The sequence below is a fragment of the Daphnia carinata genome, chromosome 8, assembly GCF_022539665.2.
Source record: "Daphnia carinata strain CSIRO-1 chromosome 8, CSIRO_AGI_Dcar_HiC_V3, whole genome shotgun sequence".
In the NCBI taxonomy this organism is placed as follows: domain Eukaryota; kingdom Metazoa; phylum Arthropoda; class Branchiopoda; order Diplostraca; family Daphniidae; genus Daphnia; species Daphnia carinata.
The window spans coordinates 6,658,740-6,678,719 of NC_081338.1; the positions used below are offsets into that span (position 1 = coordinate 6,658,740).

At 38.5% G+C, this 19,980-nt stretch overlaps 3 protein-coding genes, 1 long non-coding RNA gene and 3 other non-coding genes across 29 annotated transcripts; 1 reads left to right on the forward strand and 6 right to left on the reverse strand.

Moving 5' to 3' along the window:
* Positions 1-295: 295 nt before the first annotated feature.
* On the reverse strand, positions 296-18,329 carry LOC130700201 (uncharacterized). Of its 2 annotated transcripts, XM_059496514.1 has the most exons (3): positions 18,245-18,329; positions 17,656-18,190; positions 296-310 (listed from the first exon to the last, which is right to left on the reverse strand). In XM_059496514.1, exons 1-2 carry the CDS (start codon positions 18,257-18,259, stop codon positions 17,675-17,677), a joined length of 531 nt encoding a protein of 176 aa, XP_059352497.1. In that variant the 5' UTR covers positions 18,260-18,329; the 3' UTR covers positions 296-310; positions 17,656-17,674. The 2 variants fall into 2 exon arrangements, with proteins under 2 accessions (XP_059352497.1, XP_057378223.1); XM_057522240.1 differs by lacking the exon at positions 296-310 and having other exon boundaries at positions 17,555-18,190.
* Positions 2,110-10,580, reverse strand: LOC130700206 (uncharacterized). Of its 22 annotated transcripts, none has more exons than XR_009003674.2 (21): positions 10,473-10,580; positions 10,272-10,365; positions 10,068-10,184; positions 9,878-9,986; positions 8,487-8,657; positions 8,244-8,339; positions 8,068-8,174; positions 7,839-8,008; positions 7,630-7,769; positions 6,832-7,561; positions 6,653-6,733; positions 6,455-6,583; positions 6,238-6,385; positions 5,852-5,957; positions 5,602-5,713; positions 5,378-5,529; positions 5,154-5,259; positions 3,312-3,451; positions 3,192-3,254; positions 2,789-2,964; positions 2,110-2,721 (listed from the first exon to the last, which is right to left on the reverse strand). It is a non-coding gene; the product is annotated as an uncharacterized LOC130700206 (long non-coding RNA). The 22 variants fall into 22 exon arrangements; XR_009421589.1 differs by having other exon boundaries at positions 6,832-6,934; positions 7,215-7,299; positions 7,379-7,561; positions 10,068-10,571; XR_009421590.1 differs by having other exon boundaries at positions 6,832-6,934; positions 7,206-7,299; positions 7,379-7,561; positions 10,068-10,571.
* On the reverse strand, positions 11,000-11,071 carry Trnaa-ugc (transfer RNA alanine (anticodon UGC)). The gene has a single exon. It is a non-coding gene; the product is annotated as a tRNA-Ala (tRNA).
* On the reverse strand, positions 11,253-11,324 carry Trnaa-ugc (transfer RNA alanine (anticodon UGC)). The gene has a single exon. It is a non-coding gene; the product is annotated as a tRNA-Ala (tRNA).
* Positions 11,469-13,181, forward strand: LOC130700197 (uncharacterized). Its single transcript, XM_057522234.1, has 5 exons — positions 11,469-11,610; positions 11,740-11,863; positions 11,938-12,092; positions 12,164-12,348; positions 12,420-13,181. Exons 2-5 carry the CDS (start codon positions 11,786-11,788, stop codon positions 12,983-12,985), a joined length of 984 nt encoding a protein of 327 aa, XP_057378217.1. The 5' UTR covers positions 11,469-11,610; positions 11,740-11,785; the 3' UTR covers positions 12,986-13,181.
* Trnaa-ugc (transfer RNA alanine (anticodon UGC)) lies at positions 13,725-13,796 on the reverse strand. The gene has a single exon. It is a non-coding gene; the product is annotated as a tRNA-Ala (tRNA).
* LOC130700175 (uncharacterized) lies at positions 14,157-16,163 on the reverse strand. Its single transcript, XM_057522189.2, has 2 exons — positions 16,106-16,163; positions 14,157-16,042 (listed from the first exon to the last, which is right to left on the reverse strand). Exons 1-2 carry the CDS (start codon positions 16,118-16,120, stop codon positions 14,429-14,431), a joined length of 1,629 nt encoding a protein of 542 aa, XP_057378172.1. The 5' UTR covers positions 16,121-16,163; the 3' UTR covers positions 14,157-14,428.
* Positions 18,330-19,980: the final 1,651 nt, after the last annotated feature.

The window sequence follows — 19,980 nt, forward strand, 5'->3', positions numbered from 1 at the left end:
AGCATATGTACGTATGCAGTTTAAACAAGGTCTTTTAGGAAGAAATTAATAAGTTGTTAGCGTTGTAGTTGGCTTGGATGTAAAGCATTGGACTGGTGTGCCGATGGTCTAGGGTTCGATTCCCAAAACAGTTGACATATATGGAGATAAAAGTAAAAACAAAAATCAAGTGAAAATAAAGCATTTTATTGTCCCTCCATCCACCCTCAAATCCACCACTAACATTTACATTTTAAAATACAATACAAGACATACATACATACATAACTAACTAACAGGCTGGCTGCCACGCCACTAACAACTACACTATCTACGTCGCTATCAGAAAGATAGCGACCAAGGGGGACTGTCCGCTGACAAGTCCGGGCTGATGAAATGGTGGAGACCGTTGTGGAAACGCACATCCCGGGTCTCCACCACACATCGAGAAAAGGGAGTCCCTAAGGTGCGTTGCCTAATAAGCCTTACGGCCAATCTTGGGCAGAGGCAACTGCCCCACCTCATGGCAGATAGGCCATGAGGCAGAACAGCGCGGCCCGTCCCTATACAGCTTTAAAAAAATAGGGGATCAATATGGCGTGGCAGCCAGCATGTTAATTAGCACAACAAATTAAACACTACAAAATACAAAGATACCATAAAAAACAGGCGATGACGTGGCGACCAGGAGGCGACGGGCGGGGCGATGATGGCGCGATGGGCGAAGAGAAGACGTGGCGACGGGAGAGGCGAAGACGGGGCGACGGGCGAGGCGAAGACGGGGCGACGGGCGAGGCGAAGACGGGGCGACGGGCGAGGCGAAGACGGGGCGACGGGCGAGGCGAAGACGGGGCGACGGGCGAGGCGAAGACGGGGCGAGGCGAATACGGGGCGACGGGCGAGGCGAAGACGGGGCGAGGCGAAGACGGGGTGACGGGGAGGCAAAGATGGGGCGACGGGTGAGGCGAAGACGGACGGGGCGAAAAGCCTGGTGAAGAGGGCTGAATAATGTAAATGACAAATATGAAAAAAAAAATGTGTCACTACATGTGGAATATAAAATTATTGGTGTCATTATAACAGAGACAGTATTTTACCTACACCTGTTGTCTGAATACTGCAAAACCTGTAGTGCTCCTAATTTTGCTGTAGAAGGTAAAGGCTTGGCAGACCTGCGATAGGATATGAAATTTAAAGAAAGGCAACACTAGACAAGCCTCAAACTTAAGATACCAAAAGGGATTGGTTTTGATGTCCATGTCTACCTGTGTTGGTTAAGCGTTGGAAACCAAACAAAGAGGTACACAATCCATTTATCAGATTAAAATTGATTCTGATGGCTAGGCAAAGGGGTAGTTGAATTGGACAGTAGTGTGCTGATTCAAGGAATGCACATCGCTGGTGATCTTCTTCCAGGTTAGCATTCTTTCCATTATAAGTTTCACAAGCTAGATCTTGAAGTCAGAATCATGCCAAATGGTATACTAATTGCCACGTACAAGTTAAATACCTCTAAATTGAGCAACAGAGTAGCACGATGGAATGCTAACACCATAGTTTTTTAACAGAGCAATCTGTGACTGTTTGGAATTGGCATCTTGCATAGCTTACAAGATTGCCTGTTATGAAAAAAAAGATAACTATTTGGTGTGCTTCACTTCCTAAAACTAACACAGGGAGTAAAACACTTGATGTTAGTTTTATATAACTATCCACTCGATTATAACATTTTTAACAAAAAATTTCAAACACAGGTTTCAATGCTCACACCACTGTCACAGGTAAGCAAGACACCATTTTAGAAGCGCGCCAGCGACATCTAGTTTTTTTTGTTTACAACCAACATAAAAGCGAAACAAAAAGGATTTATGGAACAATTGTTTATTCAAAAACCAATATATTCCCATGAAAATACATGATTTGGAACGGAAATTTCAAAGAGCGTCAACTGCGCGTTTTTACAACCGAACTTGATCAACATCAAACTGTAGTTTTAGGATAAACTGATTTTACATGTTTTTGTTTAAAATGGTACTTTCCATCTCTTGGCAGCTGTTTGTCGTATGAATAGCCACACGCACGCACCAAATTGTTTTTGTGCCTCGCCGGTTAAAAAATGAAAATACGAAATTACAAGGTTAAAGAACGAAACGTATTACTAGGGAATCCAATGGTGGCCATATAATATGATTAAAAATCGCGAAACAGTAAATTTCAAATAAAAAATAACGATTCGGTATTGCGTATCCCTGTGTGCCCTTTGCGCTAATACCCATTTAACGACAAACATGACAAGAAAAGAAAAGAACGACATTAGTTTTTTGCGCCAGTCCCCACAATCAAACGGTTGAATGTAAGAAGTATGAAACACGCTGAAAATAGCACATAGAAAACAGCGGATTATCTATTTTCGCTGTAAAAGCTTTCCATGCGACATGCTGCCCAAAAGCGATTTTGAGAAATAAATGACGAGTGAGAAACAACACATTGCCTAATGACGAATGGTAATCAGCTAACAAGCGTTAGTTTTACCATTAACATGAATCATCGGCACCATCGAAATGACACGTTACATCGAATAAACACATTGTCTAAAGAAGAACGGTAATCGAGTAAATCCATCATTCAGTCTTACCATGAATGAGAATCATCGGCGCAACCAACCTTGATGCAGCGAAGACGCTTTGACAAATGTGAAAATACAACGGCAGTAGATGCAATGCAGATCAATATCTGGGATTGCTAGGGGAAGAAATTTCTGAAATGCTGATGAAGATCTTTTAAATGTGGTGCCCATTAAACGTATTACCTTTTGACAATCAATTTCCTTAGATCTAGGGCAAAATCAAAACATCTTCCAGCCCTTGTGAACCCACTACTTTGTGGCTGCTGGTGCATTTTTCACGGAAACTTCAACTTTGTTCATGTGTTGTAACTGCTGCAAGTACTAGCTGTAATTGTTCTGCTGTAATGGAAGTCCATCACCTGGACAGAAAAATTCAAATCAGAACAAAACAGTCTATTACTTATATTATAGAGGCCAAAACAAAGACAGATGTTTAATATGAAGACTACAATCTTAGTCTTTCGAAGACAACATAATTTATCCTTCTTAAAATTAATCAAATATTAGTATCATCAATTTAATCACAAGTCAGTAAGCACAGACTACTGTGGACAATTGGAAATTGAAAAACATAATACATGCCTACCAAGGTGAATCGAAATTCCGATTACATTCCTGACCCATGTACTAAACGACACTTATTGTTTTTCTGATAAAATTAAATCATGTCAAAACGTTAAATTGTTGTGCGTATTGTTTATATTACCTCTCATTAGCGTATCTTGAATAGCGCTGAAGTATGAGTAAATTTAATGCTGAAAATCGCCAAAACCACGATATCAAGAAGTGTAATCTACCGAGGAAGGCAGACAGCACCCTTCTCACTTTTAACTAATCTAGAAATGTCTGACAAAAATAAAAATTAAACGGATTGCCATATTGCCATACTAACTCACAAATTATTTCGGTAATTTGATACTGCCATCTAGTGTCAAAGATTTCGTCGAATTCCAAGCCAAGGAAATAATCACTAAATTTTGGTCTTCCGCCATCTAGGTGTCGAAAAAACAAACAAACTTGACAAAGCAGTCGGGCTCTGTTGCAACTTTCACTTCTAATAATTCAAATGCCATAAGGTTCACGTGTAAAAAATAGCAATTTTCGTAATCCTTGCCTCACTTAGTTAAAAATACATTATTTCGATTTGGAATCGAACGCTGATCACGAATATCAGCTTTGTTTTGACATTGGACTTAACAAAATGAAGAAAAACGAAAAAAATGACCGTGGGAAAATTGCCTCAAAAACCGTCAAAAATTGACCATCGTTGGAATTGCTTGAAAATGACTGAATATACTCAGAATCAAATGCTGATTCCGAGAAAATTAGTATTTTTTTCATAACATGAACCGTTTTGGAAATACATTGAATTGAAAAGCTTTGATGTGTCATGCTAGCGCTGTAGCGTACTGGCGCGCCAGTCATTACGTCGTATACTGAAATACGAATGCTGATTCCGAGAAAATTGCTATTTTTTTCATAACATCAACCGTATTGGGAATACACCGAATTGAAAAACGACCGGCGCGCCAGTACGCTACAGCGCTAGCATGACACATCAAAGCTTTTCAATTCGATGTATTTCCAAAACGGTTAACGTTAGGAAAGAAATAACATTTTGCTCAGAATCAACATTCAATTTTGAGTATATTCTGTCATTGTCAAGCAATTCCAACGATGATCAATTTTTGACGGTTTTTGAGGCAATTTTCCTACGGTCATTTTCTTCGAATTCTCCATTTTGTTAAGTCCAATGTCAAAACAAAGCCGATATTCGTGATCAGCGTTCAATATCGAATCGGATTAATGTAGTTTTAACTAAATTAAGCAAGGATTACGAAAATTGATATCTTTTACACGTGAACCTTATGGCATTTGAATGATTAGAAGTGAAAGTTGCTACAGACCTTACTCTAGCCTCGGACGGTCGCTGAAACCCAATGTAGAAAATCGAATATCGTACCAATAGGTGGCTATAGTGTTTGGGGGACCGTCTGCGGTAGAAATTCCTGATACAAAGTTGTACTCATTTTTTATTCGACGCTTGATACTGTTAAATAATAGTATTTGGTGCTAACATACTATTTGACGTAAAAGTGTTGGGGTTATGTTTTAGGGCATTTTTTCGCTATTACAGTCAGCACTTGAAACACCTGAAATAATTTGATAAAATTTTATATGTTAAACAGGAATAAACCCGTTAATACCTTAGTATTGAATAAAAACATCAGGAAAATAGTTATGTTAGTCGATTAGTTAAGATTGGCTATACGTTTATTATTGACAATGACGGCAAATAGGGGAAATCAACACAGATGCTGACAAAGAAAGAAAAACAACACACTTCTACATATTCATTATAACTGCGTTGCAGCAGATAGCGGAATTTTCGAGAAACGAAACTTCACTACAATCTAACGCAATTTCTCGCCTACATTCAAGCTTACTTGCAAAATGTAAAAAAAAAATTTAATAATGGATCATCCACTAAGCAAGCTTACCATCAAACTGAAATATTGTTTTTTTTATTAACGCCAATTAACGATACCTGTGCTTTTTGTAGTTGGAATAAATCTGTTCAACCAAAAACGTCAAGAATCCAAGTCCAGTACCGCCAGTGACGCAGATTGCCAAACTCAAACAAGTCCATTAAACTGCTTACATTTTGTCGGTGATAAACCAATTGGAAAAGAAATGAGAAAAAAACAAACAAAAAAGCTTATTTAAAATCAACATTTAACACTTTGGTTTGTTCTTTCAAGAATTACATACGCTGTGCTCATCGCCGATGTGTGAGAACTTCCTTTCTTGAAGAGGAATGAATAATATCCAGTTGATGCAGAAAGCGTTTTCGATGTCTTGAATCGGCATTTCTTTTCTTTTATATATTGTGAACCGACGAACGAATAGCCAAATGTTGAAAGCTAATGAAAAAGAAAATATAAACTCTTTAATGGATTCACGAGACATTGAAAGTGGATTATCAGTTTTCTTACAAACGGATACGCATATCGGCCAGTTTCCAACATCGCATTTAACTTCAAAGGATCGCCAATAATACGACCAGGCTTGCTCTCCAAGAATCTTATAAACACCAGAGGTCAAATCCTGTTAACAATCAAGGGAAACACAAAGCCTTGAATTTTCTTTTCACACAATTGTCCTTCATGAGACATATTAATTTGCAAGTCGATCCATGCACGCTCAAGGATTGTAATAATAGCAACATTTAAAAAATTATTTTACCAATATCTGTTCTCCCATCGACGTGTCATGCCTAAAAACTATTGAAATTCCTCTTCTTGCGGCCGAATCTTCGAGCAAGTTGATGGTCGGTTTCATTCAGCGTTTCCTAAGCAACAAAGTGACCATTTCAATATCAGAATTAACCAACGCCGTAGCTTAAAAACAGAACTTTCAGTCATGGTTCGAAACGACACGTAACTGAAAGCTTCACCATTGCACCCTACTGTTTGTTGAGAAAGTAAGCTTCAAGTGGCATTTGGCTTCAATAAAAAAAAATTTAAGAGCAAAAAACATGAATATCACCTTAATTTGTCATGATATTCACCATACAGATCATATGAAATCCAAATGAAGTAAAGATTTCTTTGCTGTGAAATATTGCTTACTTCTTTGTCTACATTGGGTTTGTTGTTTCATTCTGTATCTATTGTAGATGGGCTCGAAGCGTCCTTTACATTCCGTTGCGACATCCAACTAAAAAGAGTCATCACACTCACTACGACGAAAAACGCTTATAAGGATCAATAATCAAACCTGAAACAGATATAAATTCAGAAATACAATGAACGAAAAATTTATATGAAAAAAGGCATTCAATATCACCATTGGTTGAAATAGACAAACAAAAGCAAACAATTGGGTTTTGTTCTCCTGGTGTTGTCTAGCCTTCGGTCCATTGTTAAGTAGGAAGACTTTGCCAAGCCTTGCAAGATCCGAACCTTGCAAGATACCCTTACAGAATAAAAAAAATTTACACTTAGCATATTGGCTAAAAACTAATTCATAATACACTTCTCTTACTTTTTCATTATAAGTTGGCAAAACCAAACATTCCTGCCATATTTATCAGCAATGGTTTGATTAATTAGCACACAGGAGTACCTATGGAATAGGAAAGGTAGTTTTTGTGATTAAAAAAACCACAATTAATAAACAAACTACGATTAATCTATCAAATTAACAAATTAAGTTCAACCTACGAAAGTTCAATTTTGCTGCTAGCCATTCGATCAAGTAACAGTTTGATGCAGTTCAACTGTACATACCATTTGGTACTCGATGTAAAGTGTCACAAGATGAGTGCTAAATCGAAATAAATTACAATAATTAAAAAATTGTTCGCCTAAACAGAGGCTAAGGCCAAATCGCCGGTATGCTCAGGTATCTGGCACGTTTACCAGTGCCAATTTATTAAGACAATATCAATTACGTGAGCATTCAATTCGACACCTCTTGAATGCAAATTAAGTATTATATTGAACTACTGGCAAACCAAATTGTCAAATACCAGAGCATACTGGCGATGGGTGAGCGCCATTTCTGGATCAAGTTGTTTTGCAGCCGTTTCTATTACTGGGTATACTTTCATGGTTTTATAAGGAACGCTGACAAATCTTGATGTGGTCGTGGGCCAATCGATTTTCGGAACTTCGAACATCGGTGGATGCCTAACCTTTAACATGCGAATCTCCATAAGTTTGTGCCATCACCAGGCCTAAATTCAACTTTAAGTGTCACCTACAGCACCTAAGCTGTAGAATGTGTGAAATCTTTGCAGAATTTCAACCAATAAATCAACTGATGATGCTAGGCCTAGGCTTATCCTTTTCTGAGGGGGAACACACCACAGTTATGCTTCATTTTTGCAAAGGCCGCGAGTGTAGCAAGAATTCTTCAGTAATGCAGTCTCCTTCCACCTGATGAATAAACCTGTCAGGTAAATTAATAAATACATTAGCTTCTGTTGCTAATAAATTAGAAAATTTTTCCAGTTTTACAAATTCAAGCAGTAAAAGATGGCCAGAAGAAATACTAGTAGCTGGGTTATGAACCGACCAATCTTCATTGTATTTGAGCTGTGATCGAATCGGCACAGCCTTACTGCAATACCCTCTCCTGGCAGTCTTGGAACCCACTTCTGAAATTGAATTTTCTTAATGTAAATGAATGTTTCTATAATTCTGTATAACCTAATAAAATAAATTACGAATTTAGGTCCAGGTAAAAACTCCTTTAAATGCACATGGCGTTGGATGCAACTAAGTTTGTGGAATATCAGTTAACATTTTTCCAATATAGCATGCATGGACTGTCAGGGGAGGATCAGGTTCGTTTATTCTTTGAGTTTCCGAAAAAATTTTCTCAGCTCAATAGAACCTGACAACGAGATATGCATTACTTTAAGTATAAATGTTTTTCCATTTCAACAGAAGTACCCTCAAAACATACAATGAGAGTTGACTCATATAAACGTTTTCCACAGAACAGTCTAATGAATCGCCGCGATATTAGTCGCTCTGCCTTTTTTTCCTTTTAAATGGAGCTATAATAAGCAAAATTTAGTTTCTCAACCACGTGCTACTCACTTAGAGGCCGGCAAAGACAGACACACCTACTACTTTTTTTTTCCTATCGGGTTGTAGCTAAACAGCAAGCCAGAAAATTCTAAAAAACCTGCCAACTTAGCATATCAGGCGGCCTGATAGCGCTGTCCGATAGAAAATAGTTAGTTAGCAAACATACTTTTTTGACAATCAATTTCTAGTCACAAAACCTTTGAAACTTTGTATGGGTTAACTTCATAACGAAAACCTATCGTAAGACATTAAACGGTAAGCATGGATTAAAAACATACCTCAAGAAACAGAATCGGTAGACAATTTTGATGCTGGATCGTCCATTTTGACCACCATCCTCCATGTAAGGAAGACGACAGTGAATGATATGCCAAAGGAGTTGCTGATTTCTCCCCTAGATGTCAGCAGGATTTGGCGGACAACAGCGCTCTCTCGCGTTTTTTTCTGCTCTACGAATTCATATTAACAAAGTGCACATGAACATATAACAATAATAAAATGTAGAACAAGGGTCATACTGGGTATAAGTAAACTGATGTCGCTCGGTAGTTGATATCCAAGTGACAAAACGGTTTTTTCGTGAGCCACAACGAATTTTGTGTAAGAAAAATCGTTGCAATTACGTACCGGGGTGGATTTCGATCAAATTTATTTGATCAGTAAATAAAAAAAGATGGGTAGTGGCATATTGGGTCAAGAAGTTGGAGAAATCTGCGTTCACGCTAGAATTGCTGCTTCCACTTTTTACATGGGTGGTGGAACGTGAGGGTCAATGCGTGGGGAGCGAAAAAAATTGGCGTTAATAGAATTGATTGAAAGAAAGACGACGGCGGCGGAGATAGAAAATCAAAAGGGTCGGCAGTTGACGACCTATTCAGCGAATGAAGAATAAATTTTTTTTTTTTTAAGAAAAAGATAAAGTTTTTTTTTACTAGAGTGAAACGTTTCTTTTCGTTGCCAAAGAAAATGGAGTTAACTCTCTGGGCTGGTAACCAAACAAAACAAACAAGGAATTTAAAAAATGATGAAAACTCAAAAGGAAATAGTCTCTTATCAGACAAGATTTAGGGAATGAAAGGGAACTTGATTTTAATGAAAGACTTTTGACAAAGAACGTCGTCTATTTCTATGTACAGTTAGGAAAAAAAAAAGTAGAAGAAAAAGGATGTTTGCATAGAGCTGCAATGGGCAAAAATGTAAAGTTTTTGATTGTTTAATATGTGGCTTTGAGATCTTGCCTGCGCCAGCCTTTCTTTCCCTCCATTGTCTACATTTTGGTTTATACATTTGTCATTTTTGGAGTCTGAGAAAGACTCAATGGATCTCCGAATATCCGCGAGGTACAAATATTAGGTAAACGTGTAGTACGATCGTCAACGACATTGGCACTACAAAGGATATAAAAAAGAACTTGTGGCTGACGCGATTTCATAAAAACAAGTACCATTCTAGGTGCTTTATAGTAAAATAATAAATTTGAGGCAAATAATGAATAAAAAAGGATAAATATATAAAAATTTCGAGGAGAAAACAAGGGTTCCTACTTAGAAGTAAAAAAATTACAGAAAGGCTTGCTTACTGGATGAACATGCAAAAATTCCTAATTGGAACTCAATTGTTTCAGGGATTTCTAATCAGAAATGACTACTGGATTTCTAACAATACTTACTATTTCAGATATGTGCACTGGCAGTAATCCCTCTTCGATAGTTTCCCTTTGAGATGGGTGCATCTGTTTAAGAGGCTTCAGTTCTTAACAAAAGGAATTAAGAAGAAAGCTGGTGAGAATAGAACAAAAAAAAATACAATTGCCGAACTTTACATCAGATAATAATAGTGTGCACAGTAATATACATTACCTTTAAACTATAAATTATACTAGAAAATCTTTCAGGATCCAATAGGTGCTCATGTTCCCCATGTGGTTATTTCCAGTACTCACTTATTAAGTTTAAACATTTAGCTCATTCGTGGATCTCCAAATGAACCGGTATTAATTGTTTGATTAATTTTTCAAGATAAATTTCATTTATCTATATCATGGTTTAATAAGATACATTTACATTTTCAGACTGAAGATGATGCCACTTCTCTGCATCTACCAAAATTCCTTTCTAACTTGGCTTCCTTGGGTTTAACTTTTTTTTACCCGTCATTCTAATAAAACCAAGAATCAAGGGGTTAAACCAAAGATGGAAGACTTGGTTACAAAATTAAGTAACACTAAGTGAATAATGGAACAATTATGGTAGTATGGCCCTTACTTTGGCAGCCCAGCTTTATTGCAAGCAAAATTTAATGACCAGTGACCATGTAGTTTTTTTTGTAAGTCTTTCATATTAATTTCACACAATACGCATTACATACTGTACAATAAGTGTGCAATAGAACAAGGAAGATTTACAGATAATAACCAAGAAGCCTCTTCTTGCTGAATTTGTGCTACGCATCGCAGGAAATCACATTTGGGAAGAAGGATCATGGTGTACAACCACGCTTGTACACCATGCTAGGATGAGTCTATTAAATTCATTCGGAAAACTGTTATCTAATGTTAGATACCTGATAAACTAAAAAGTTGATGAAGCATGACTTCTTGAAATAAATAACCGATCGATAAGCAACTTTGAAAAAAGATGACGTAACACAACTAGCAGAATCAATTACTTAAAGTGGTGTGTGAGAAAATAACAAACAAACAGAAAATCGGGTGAAAAATTGCACCACAAGTTGTACAAGTAAACATATTTGTATAATTCAATTGTTCAATTGTATAATCAAACATACAAAATGGAGTGGCAGAGGATTGAACTCTGGGCTTCTCACATGCAAAGCGAGCACTCTACCACTGAGTTACCACCCCCACGATAAACGTCTCCCAGGAAAGACCCGGGTATTTTGTAATAAAAGCATATTGTGAATGTGGCTGTAGTAAAATTTAAATATAAATTACACTAGATAGTTTGAATACCAATACATGTTTTTGATATTTACACTAACTGATATTTCGATAGAATTAAGTCATGATGCAAAAAACCAAATTATGGAGTAGCAGAGGATTGAACTCTGGGCTTCTCACATGCAAAGCGAGCACTCTACCACTGAGTTACCACCCCCCATCAATTCTTCTTAATAATAATAACCGTCGGAAATAATAATAGCAGCCGATTTTGTTCGACAATTTGTCTCTTTATCTTATCAGTTTTCTCAAATGACTTAAATTAAAACGCTTATCGCTCATACAGCAGAAGTCAGTCACAGAAAAGCAACCTTGGCAAGCGAACGTGACTTTCATAGCTTTCTTGAAAAATTCGATAGAATTTCAGGAAAATCGGAGTTAATTGACTTGACTGACTATGTTCTATAATCCAAATATTTCACTAACAAGCTTCTTATTCAACGGTAAGCTATTTGATTCACATTAATGTTTGTCTCGATGGAGGGATGCGTCAAGCGACTCATCACAATTGCATCATTCGGCTCATTGCAATTGCATCAGCTTTAATTACGGTTTTTGCCTTTCTTCTTTAGCACCAATCATAATTGACTGCCAAAAATATTGTACAACTACTAAAGAATGATGAAGGCCATCCTATCGTTCCTTTTTGTTGCCTTCATGGCAACTGTATCTGGCTCTGCATACATCCATACCCGGGTAAGTTGTTGATCAAATTATTTATTATTTTTGTGTTTCTTTAAATGACTGCATTCAAATGCTATACCCTCCAGTGCAATACCGACTCGGATTGCTCGGAACAGTCTTATTGCTCTTCGGATATGTACTGCGACCCATGCATTAATTGCGAAGCAACGTTCAAACGTCAACCACTGGAATTGGCCAGCTGCGCCAGAGTCGATGAGGATTGTGGTAACTGCTTGACTGGGTAAATTCAATAATCCGTATAACGCTATAACATCAATTTCAGTTGATATATTTTATTAATTGGATTATCAGGTATCAAGCTGAAGAGTTGCATGGTCAGCGTCACAGCATGAAATGTTACAAACCTTCGGCCAAACCCATTTCGTCAGAGGAGCCCAGTTCAAATTTAGACAGTACCAACATTTTGACTATTTTCGGAGTTTCACTGTTAATAAGTTGCTTCTTGGCCATGGCACTGTTTGCTTACTTCTCCAAAAGTAAGAAACCCTTTGTTTTTAAATAGATTCTTCTACTGTGCCTATTTAAAAAGGGATAATTATTACGATAGGCATTAGACATCTGTTTGCGGGATCAAGAACAACCAGGACGGGAATCGAATTGGACAACAGAAATCTTCCGGCACCAGATTTGCCACAAGATCAAGCTAGAAGCCACGATGGTATTAACGAGACTGATCAACTGATTGATTCGATTCAGGCACCTAACGAATTGAACGTACAAGTTGAGGAAAATCATCTCAGCGGCGCCATTCCCATCGGCCCATTTCACACAGATGATGACACACTATCAGAAGCTATTCAACACACCGTTTCACTTATAGAAAACATTAATTATGGAAGCAATCAAGAAGCGAATGACGGTCCAAGAGAAATGCTAACTGCAATGAGTGAACTCAGCCCTCCGAACAATACATCGCAAACGCAGCCATTACCTGTAAATGACGAGCACATTATGGTGGTACCTATACCTGCTGAGACACCTGATTCTCGAGATCCAAATGATGAGCAACCCAGGGGAAGGCAACGGAATGAAACGGGCGAATCACTGGAATTCGTTTTGGCCGTGGGTATAAAACTCAATCGTCAAACAGAGTGCTGGACAAAGAACAGTTAATCGATTAGAAACAAATGTTAGGCCTATCTTGATTTCCAATCATGTTTTGTATTAATTGATTAATCATGTTCTTCTATCAAATGGAAACTAATTATTTTAATCCGCATTTACGTCTTTATTTTTTAGCAATTGCATTTAAGGGTCCTAGAAATAGAGAGCATTGCGTGTACGATACAAATGATTCAAACGTGTTAAATAAACGGAATGACGTTAAAGTTGCTGATAAGCCAGCAAGCTTGCCGTCTCATTCGTTATAGATAAAATTGTTTCGAAAGACTTATTAAGACGCATGTTGCAGCAGACACGACAAATTCATATTTCGTCACGAATATTTCACAAATTTCTTGCGCGACGTGTTTCGACATTTCGGAAGTCGGTTCGTTTCCGAGGTGTTAGGGCTTGTTCTAATCGTTTCAGAAGCAAAGGGCAGTGCCACTTTCTGTTTGTTAAGTTGGAAAAATTCAGTGCATCCGAACACAACCAAGATAACGTTCACCTTTCAAACAACAGGATGTCCAGTGCTACCTGCGAATGAATCTTCCTGTTTTAGGTGTCAACAAATAATCGTTTATCTTACATATTCCATAAAATATTTCTATCCTTCAACGGAAAAAGCATGGCGTGGTAAAAAATTTAATGTACGTTCAAGAAAAATGAGTCGCAAACATAAACCCATTGTCCATATGCCAATTGATTTTAATCACATAATAACAAAAAATAATTTTTTTCGAAGCCAAAATGGAGTGGCAGAGGATTGAACTCTGGGCTTCTCACATGCAAAGCGAGCACTCTACCACTGAGTTACCACCCCCGAAACGTATTTCAACAGGTAAGTTTCTAATCCAGGTGTTTGAGGCCGTGAGTAACAACTGACCTGTTGTTTTTAACAGAATCCTTTTTACGGTTTTTTATCACATGCTAGAAACACGGAACGTCTCGTCACATCTAAAATAGATATAATAATCGATCAACATACTTAAATCACAGTGTTGTTTTCTACACAATAATAATATATTTACGTATTTTTCGAAAAGAAATTTAAATGTCATAATATTGATTACTTGCTGCTGTATTGTTTTATTTTGTGAATTTTTTGCAGTCGCAATCTTGTTTCTTTCATTTGTCACTGAAAACCACTTCAGATTTGAATGTAATACGAAATACTGTTCGGTAAATGTTTGCTGATGTATATTTCTTTCTTATAACTATACAAGTACGACGAGAGCTCAGCGGTCGTCACTTTAGACGGAACGTTTCCCTTCATCCGATTGTCTACATTCGAAACGCTACACACGTACAATCTGTACAACACATGGTGGGTTGTCATGGTCATCTTTCAGAAAATGTTGGGATACGTAGTAAGTATAAAGCAAATATAAATTTTAGAACATGGAAAAGAAACGTAAGAATATCGTTGTAAAAATCTCATTTTCAGAACCAAATTTATGTTGAGCGATAAGGACGGCCAACATTGGCTGCCCAGTTGACTTGAAGAAGCACATTATCTCGAGTGTTGGATACCGGAGGAAAGCCCAGTTGTCTCGGTTTAGGTGAAGAGCCGAATGGGCGTGTAGGGAATCTGTTGTTTCCATACGAAGTGGCAAGAGTGGCACGAGGAGGTCCAGACGCCGGTGTAGGAGATGTCACCTGATATTTGGGCTGATTGATTTGAGCCTGTGCATTGGGGTAAGCACTTGAAATCGGGTTTGATTGGGCCTTAATTTTACCATAAACCGGGGATTGTTTAGGTGATTGTTGCTTCAATTGCTGGCCAGCAGGATAGGATTTCAATTGGGTTTTTGCTGGAACGTTCATATTGGCCATCACAGGTACCTGTGGTTCCACAGACGGCGGATGGTTAACTGAATAACTGGCTACTGGTTTTTTCGGAGACGTTACAGAATACGGGCTGACAGGATCCTGTGCCTTAACGGGAGCAACTGTAATGGGTGACGGTGGGAAAACAGTTGAAATAAACACTGCTTGAGGAGGCACATCAATTTCTGAAGATGCAGCAGGTGGCGATTGAGGTTCTTCTTGAGTGGGATGATTCGCTACAATGTTCGTAACAGGTTCTGCAACGATTTTGGTATCAACCTCAGGTTCATCCTCAACTGGAACAACTTCTACTGGATTTACAGAGGGATCTTCTAAATTCTGAATAGAGTGAGCTTCGTTTGAAATGGGGGCATCAGATGAAGGAACATCTACTGAATGATCTTCTGAAATCAGGGATGAATCAATAGAAGGATCTACCACGCTCTGATTGGGTGTATCTTCGTGCAAAACTGGTGCAATCACGTCTAACGGCTCGCTAAAAGGAACTTCGTTTGAGATTGGAACATCTTCATGCACAACTGGGGCAATGATGTTCAACGGTTCGCTAGAAGGAGTCTCGTCGTTGTGAATCAATTCAGGTTCGTTCGAGACTGGAACTGCTGTGGGATCGAATGGTAGATCTTCCAGCTTTTGAATGGGTTCAACTTCGCTTGAGAATACAACCAAGGGATCGAAAGAAGGCTCTTCTACCTTTTGGATAGGTTCTACCTCTTCAGAAATGGGTAGAAACAGAGAATGGATAGCGATCGGTAAATCTGTTGGAATCGCTGGAACATCATTCGAGTCTGAAGGTGCAGCTGGTGGCCACTGGCCTTCAAACGGAATGAAAGGATCGACTGCTATTTCGGGATTGGCAGAAGGATCCTCCAACTTCTCCACAGGCTCAACGTCTGACACTAAAACGGGGCCATTTTGATTATCTAAAAATGAAGGGGTTACGATTTCAAACGATTCCGGCCCACTGGAAATGAAAGGATTGATCTCTTCCTGAATGAAAGATGATTCAGTGGGACTCGTTTCCTGTTCCATTACTGCATCTTCGCTAAAAGATGTCCCAGTAGGTTCCACTTCCGTTTGATCTCCAAACTGCTGGTAGCCTCGTTCGGGATCGTTACGAGCAACACGTTGAATTGTTCCAGACGAACGTACTGGATGTGCTCTAGTCATCGACAGTTGAAGAATAACCAGGCATGCGATGATACCTTTGCTTTTTTTCAACTAATACAAATACGTGTTACGATGAAAGAATTTTAGAATAAAAAAATATAAATATTAACTTACATTCAGAAGACTCATGATGGTGAAGTGAAGGCACTGCTCAGTTAACAGACTAAAAGATGACTGACTTATTTGAGAAGATGGCCGAGGCTTATATAGTCCAGCAGTCTTCCTCCTTTTTCTAACTTTCCCATTAGGTGAAGAGCAGACATTTGGAGATGCCATTAAAGAAATGTAGCGATATAGTTTTGCGCTGGTAACATCGTTGGACGTCTAGCTGAACGACATGCCGCCAACGAAAGGGAAAACTCGAGTGATGCAATCGTTTCGCCCTGCAGCGGAAGTGCAAGCTGCGTCTTTTATTTTTGCGAATGCGATTTCTATTCTTCACCAGCTGACACAACTCATTTCTCTCCCCCAGTTTTACGAGAATAAAATATGAGGCTCGGAATTAGGTTTCTTCTCTTTGTACCATTTAAACTTAGCGCTTAAGGGAGAACTGTAACATAATAGCGGACTATATTGGTTCTTCCTCTAGGCTTCCATTTCTCCTCCCCCCCCTGGACGAAAGAAGAGATATTAACGTTTATCATTTGACGTCTTCTTCTTGGCGGTAAACTACACTTAAGTCTTACACAAGTGATTTTGGAAAATGCGAAAGTTAGCGAATAAATTAACATTTTCTCTTTCATTCAAATGTACACGTTTCTCTATGTAGCGCAAACGCTATTAACGTCATACTGGGACCTCTTTGTAACGTGTGGCCTTTGTTCAGTTTATTGCACATCAGTTTGATAACAGGCGGTTGTGGAATCTCTTGTCTGTTGATTTTTTAACAGTGGCAAAACGTACGTGATTAGAGTTCACACTAAACAAGAGTTACATGTTGTGAGTGGAACGGTATTCCCTTTGACTTTCACCTGTGTTTAGGTGAAAGCACGTTTGACGGAAAAATGTGTAATAGTTGTGTTAAAGGACCTTCGAACAATAAGATGAAACATCATGTCTTATCTGTTTAGGTTAGGCTTCTCTATGTTTGCTTTTCCCATCGTTAAACAAAATTGGTTAGCTGATAACAGGAAGTCTGAAACGAAACATGTAAAGGAGATTACAAGACCATTAGTTGAAACATAAAGGAAAAAGCGAAATTCGAATTCTCCAAGCAAAATTTCTCCTCTTTCCATTGGCTGGCGTTCGTCACGATCAACCGCGAGACATGTAAATAGCTTTTCCGTCGAGACGGTATTATGACAATGCGTTTTGCTCCGTGAAAATTTATGAACGGAGCAAAGTTCTGCATGTTTCACCATCCGAATATGACGACATATGATTTAAAAAAATATATATATTTTGTTATGGAAATTGGCAACTGAAATAACTAGATATGAGCATTAGCTATAGTTTCTTTGTTTATTGAAAGGTCTCATTGGAGATTACATTGATTCTCTATCATTTCAATTATAAAACATTTCTGCTTTATTGGAATTTAATAAAATCAGGAAAAGGAAGATATTTTTGATATTTGTTTATTGTTTCGTGTTACTATATGATGTTGGTATTACAAAAAGACGAAAGCTCAGCAATCGTCATCAGCCCATATTTAACAATTAAACGAGAGCTTTTTCATTTGCATTAAGCCAAAAGAAATTCATGAAATGAACCATGAGCTCGGCCAATTTTAGCTTCCCAATTCACTTGCTGACCCACATTTTCTCGTGTGTTTGATATCGGAGGGAAGCCAAGCTGCCTCAGTTTAGGTACGCCCAATCCAAACGGACGTTTGGAAGTGCTTACCTTTCCACCTCTAGAAGGATCAGCTGGAGGAGCGTAATGAGTAGCTGGACGATATTTAGGTTGATCTACGGATACAGGAGGATAAAACAAAAGAGCCTCTGGAGAAGAAGTCTCAACAGGGGCAGCTTCTGTTGCTACATAAGGATTCCTTCCTTCTTCTTGTACCGTAGGCAAGTCTCCAGTTGGTAACTCAGGTTCAACTGTAGTTGCTAAAAGATCTGCTACATCAGTCGTGTCTTGATAGTCTCGTATGAATCGTTGCTGCATCTTACGTCCTGATGCATTCACTTCAGAAGGGTCCGCACAAATGATTGGTAGAAGACATAACACAGCCAGCAAAACGATACGCTCCAACTAAGCAAATACATGTTGAATGAAAATACAATTGAATTTTGAAACAAAATTTACCTTTGGAATTATCATGATGAATTTTAATGCAGAGCAGCTAAGGAAGAGCAAGGTGCTAGACAAACAGCACAGACTGAATGGCTTAAGAGAGCGATCGACAGTGTTTATATATGTCTGCTTTCTAGACGTTTTCTTCTTTGGCGAGTTGTTGAAAAAAGCTCTCAACCATTGACCACAAATCATCTGCAAATAGCTTTAGTTGTTGCTTCCGTTATTGCCACCCGGAGACACCATTTTCCGTTCACCGGTAACATGCTGATGAAACTGGGACGTAGGCAAATTATTAATTGATCCGTTATCTGTGAAAAAAAGGGGGTAGACAAACAATTTGCATGAGACGATTTCTATTCTTCCCCAGCTGACGGAACTCATCTCTTTTTACGAGAAACTATTTTTAAATAACAGCAACCCAGTGGTTTGGAAACTTCGCACGGCATGCGAGTCCTCTTTTGTTTGCTCAATTCTCGATTTCTCCAACTGAAAACCAATATTGCTATTAAAATTAAGCGTTGAATGTCACCCAGTGTGTTAATGATCACCAAGATAGTGTAGCCTAAGATCGCATTAATGTTAAACAATTTCATATTCAGATTACACTTAGTTATCTCAGTTGGTAGAACGCGGGACTCCTGATGCATATTCTTTTGTGCCACGAGCTAATAGAGTAGAATATGACAATAAATTGCTTGATTCAAACTAGAATGCAAAGTTTCTACTCGTTAGGATTCAAATTTTATTGCACTGTCACCGCCAAGAAATTTGCTCTTCAAATGCTCCTCATCACCGGTGCTATAAAACGTCTCTTCATTTTTGTCACAGCTATTATAAATTACACGACCTACATGCCGGATGATAAGCAGCATCTCAAAACGATCTGGCATATCACATGGAGAAATAAGAACACGGAAAGAAATCAAACCACGGCTGCTGTATATATAAAGCTGACTGCTTTTTTTCCGTTTCAGTTAAGTCTACTGAACCAACTCGTCATGGATTCGCCTAAAGTAAGTTCCAAAAATCCTTGTTCATCTTGTTGCAGGAATTATCTTATATTTCACTTATACTAGTTGAAAAATAGCTTAGCTGTTTGTCTGTTTGCTATTCAACTGACAATCAGCTGCGGTTATCCAGTTCCTTCCTTATCTACGGATGGCATCGACTTCCAATATACCATCCACAATGTCACTGATACTGGAGGAAGTCCTCATGAAGGCGGAGCCACCAATGAATCCTTCCCTATGGATCAAAGCGCCTTCAACATCACCATATCGTCGAACGATCCTTCCTTCCTAACTTCCAATCAGACCGACGAGTTATTAACGACAGACATTCCGGATTTAGTCGAAATCACAACTCCATTTCCTATTAACGAGGAGGAAGTCACCATCCTCGAAGATCATCCTAGCAAATTAGAGGATCTATTTCTCGATTCTGATGCTGTCCCTATGCTGCCATCGACGGATGTCCCAGTCGATCTTCAATTTTTAGCATCAACTGAAGAATCTGTTACACCGTCCGTTCCACAAGATGTTTTAATGATGTCAGTTTCAACTTCTCCACCAGATTTATCTTTGACAAGTGCCCCTTTAGGTGAGCCAGAGCTCCGTGATTTGTCTAGCACCGACAAGATGTTACATGACCAAGAAGCAGTTTCCAAAATCGTGGGAAATTACGTGATCCCACCGGAAGACGTAAAATCATCTGGCTACATTCCAACAACTTCAACAGCTTCTCCG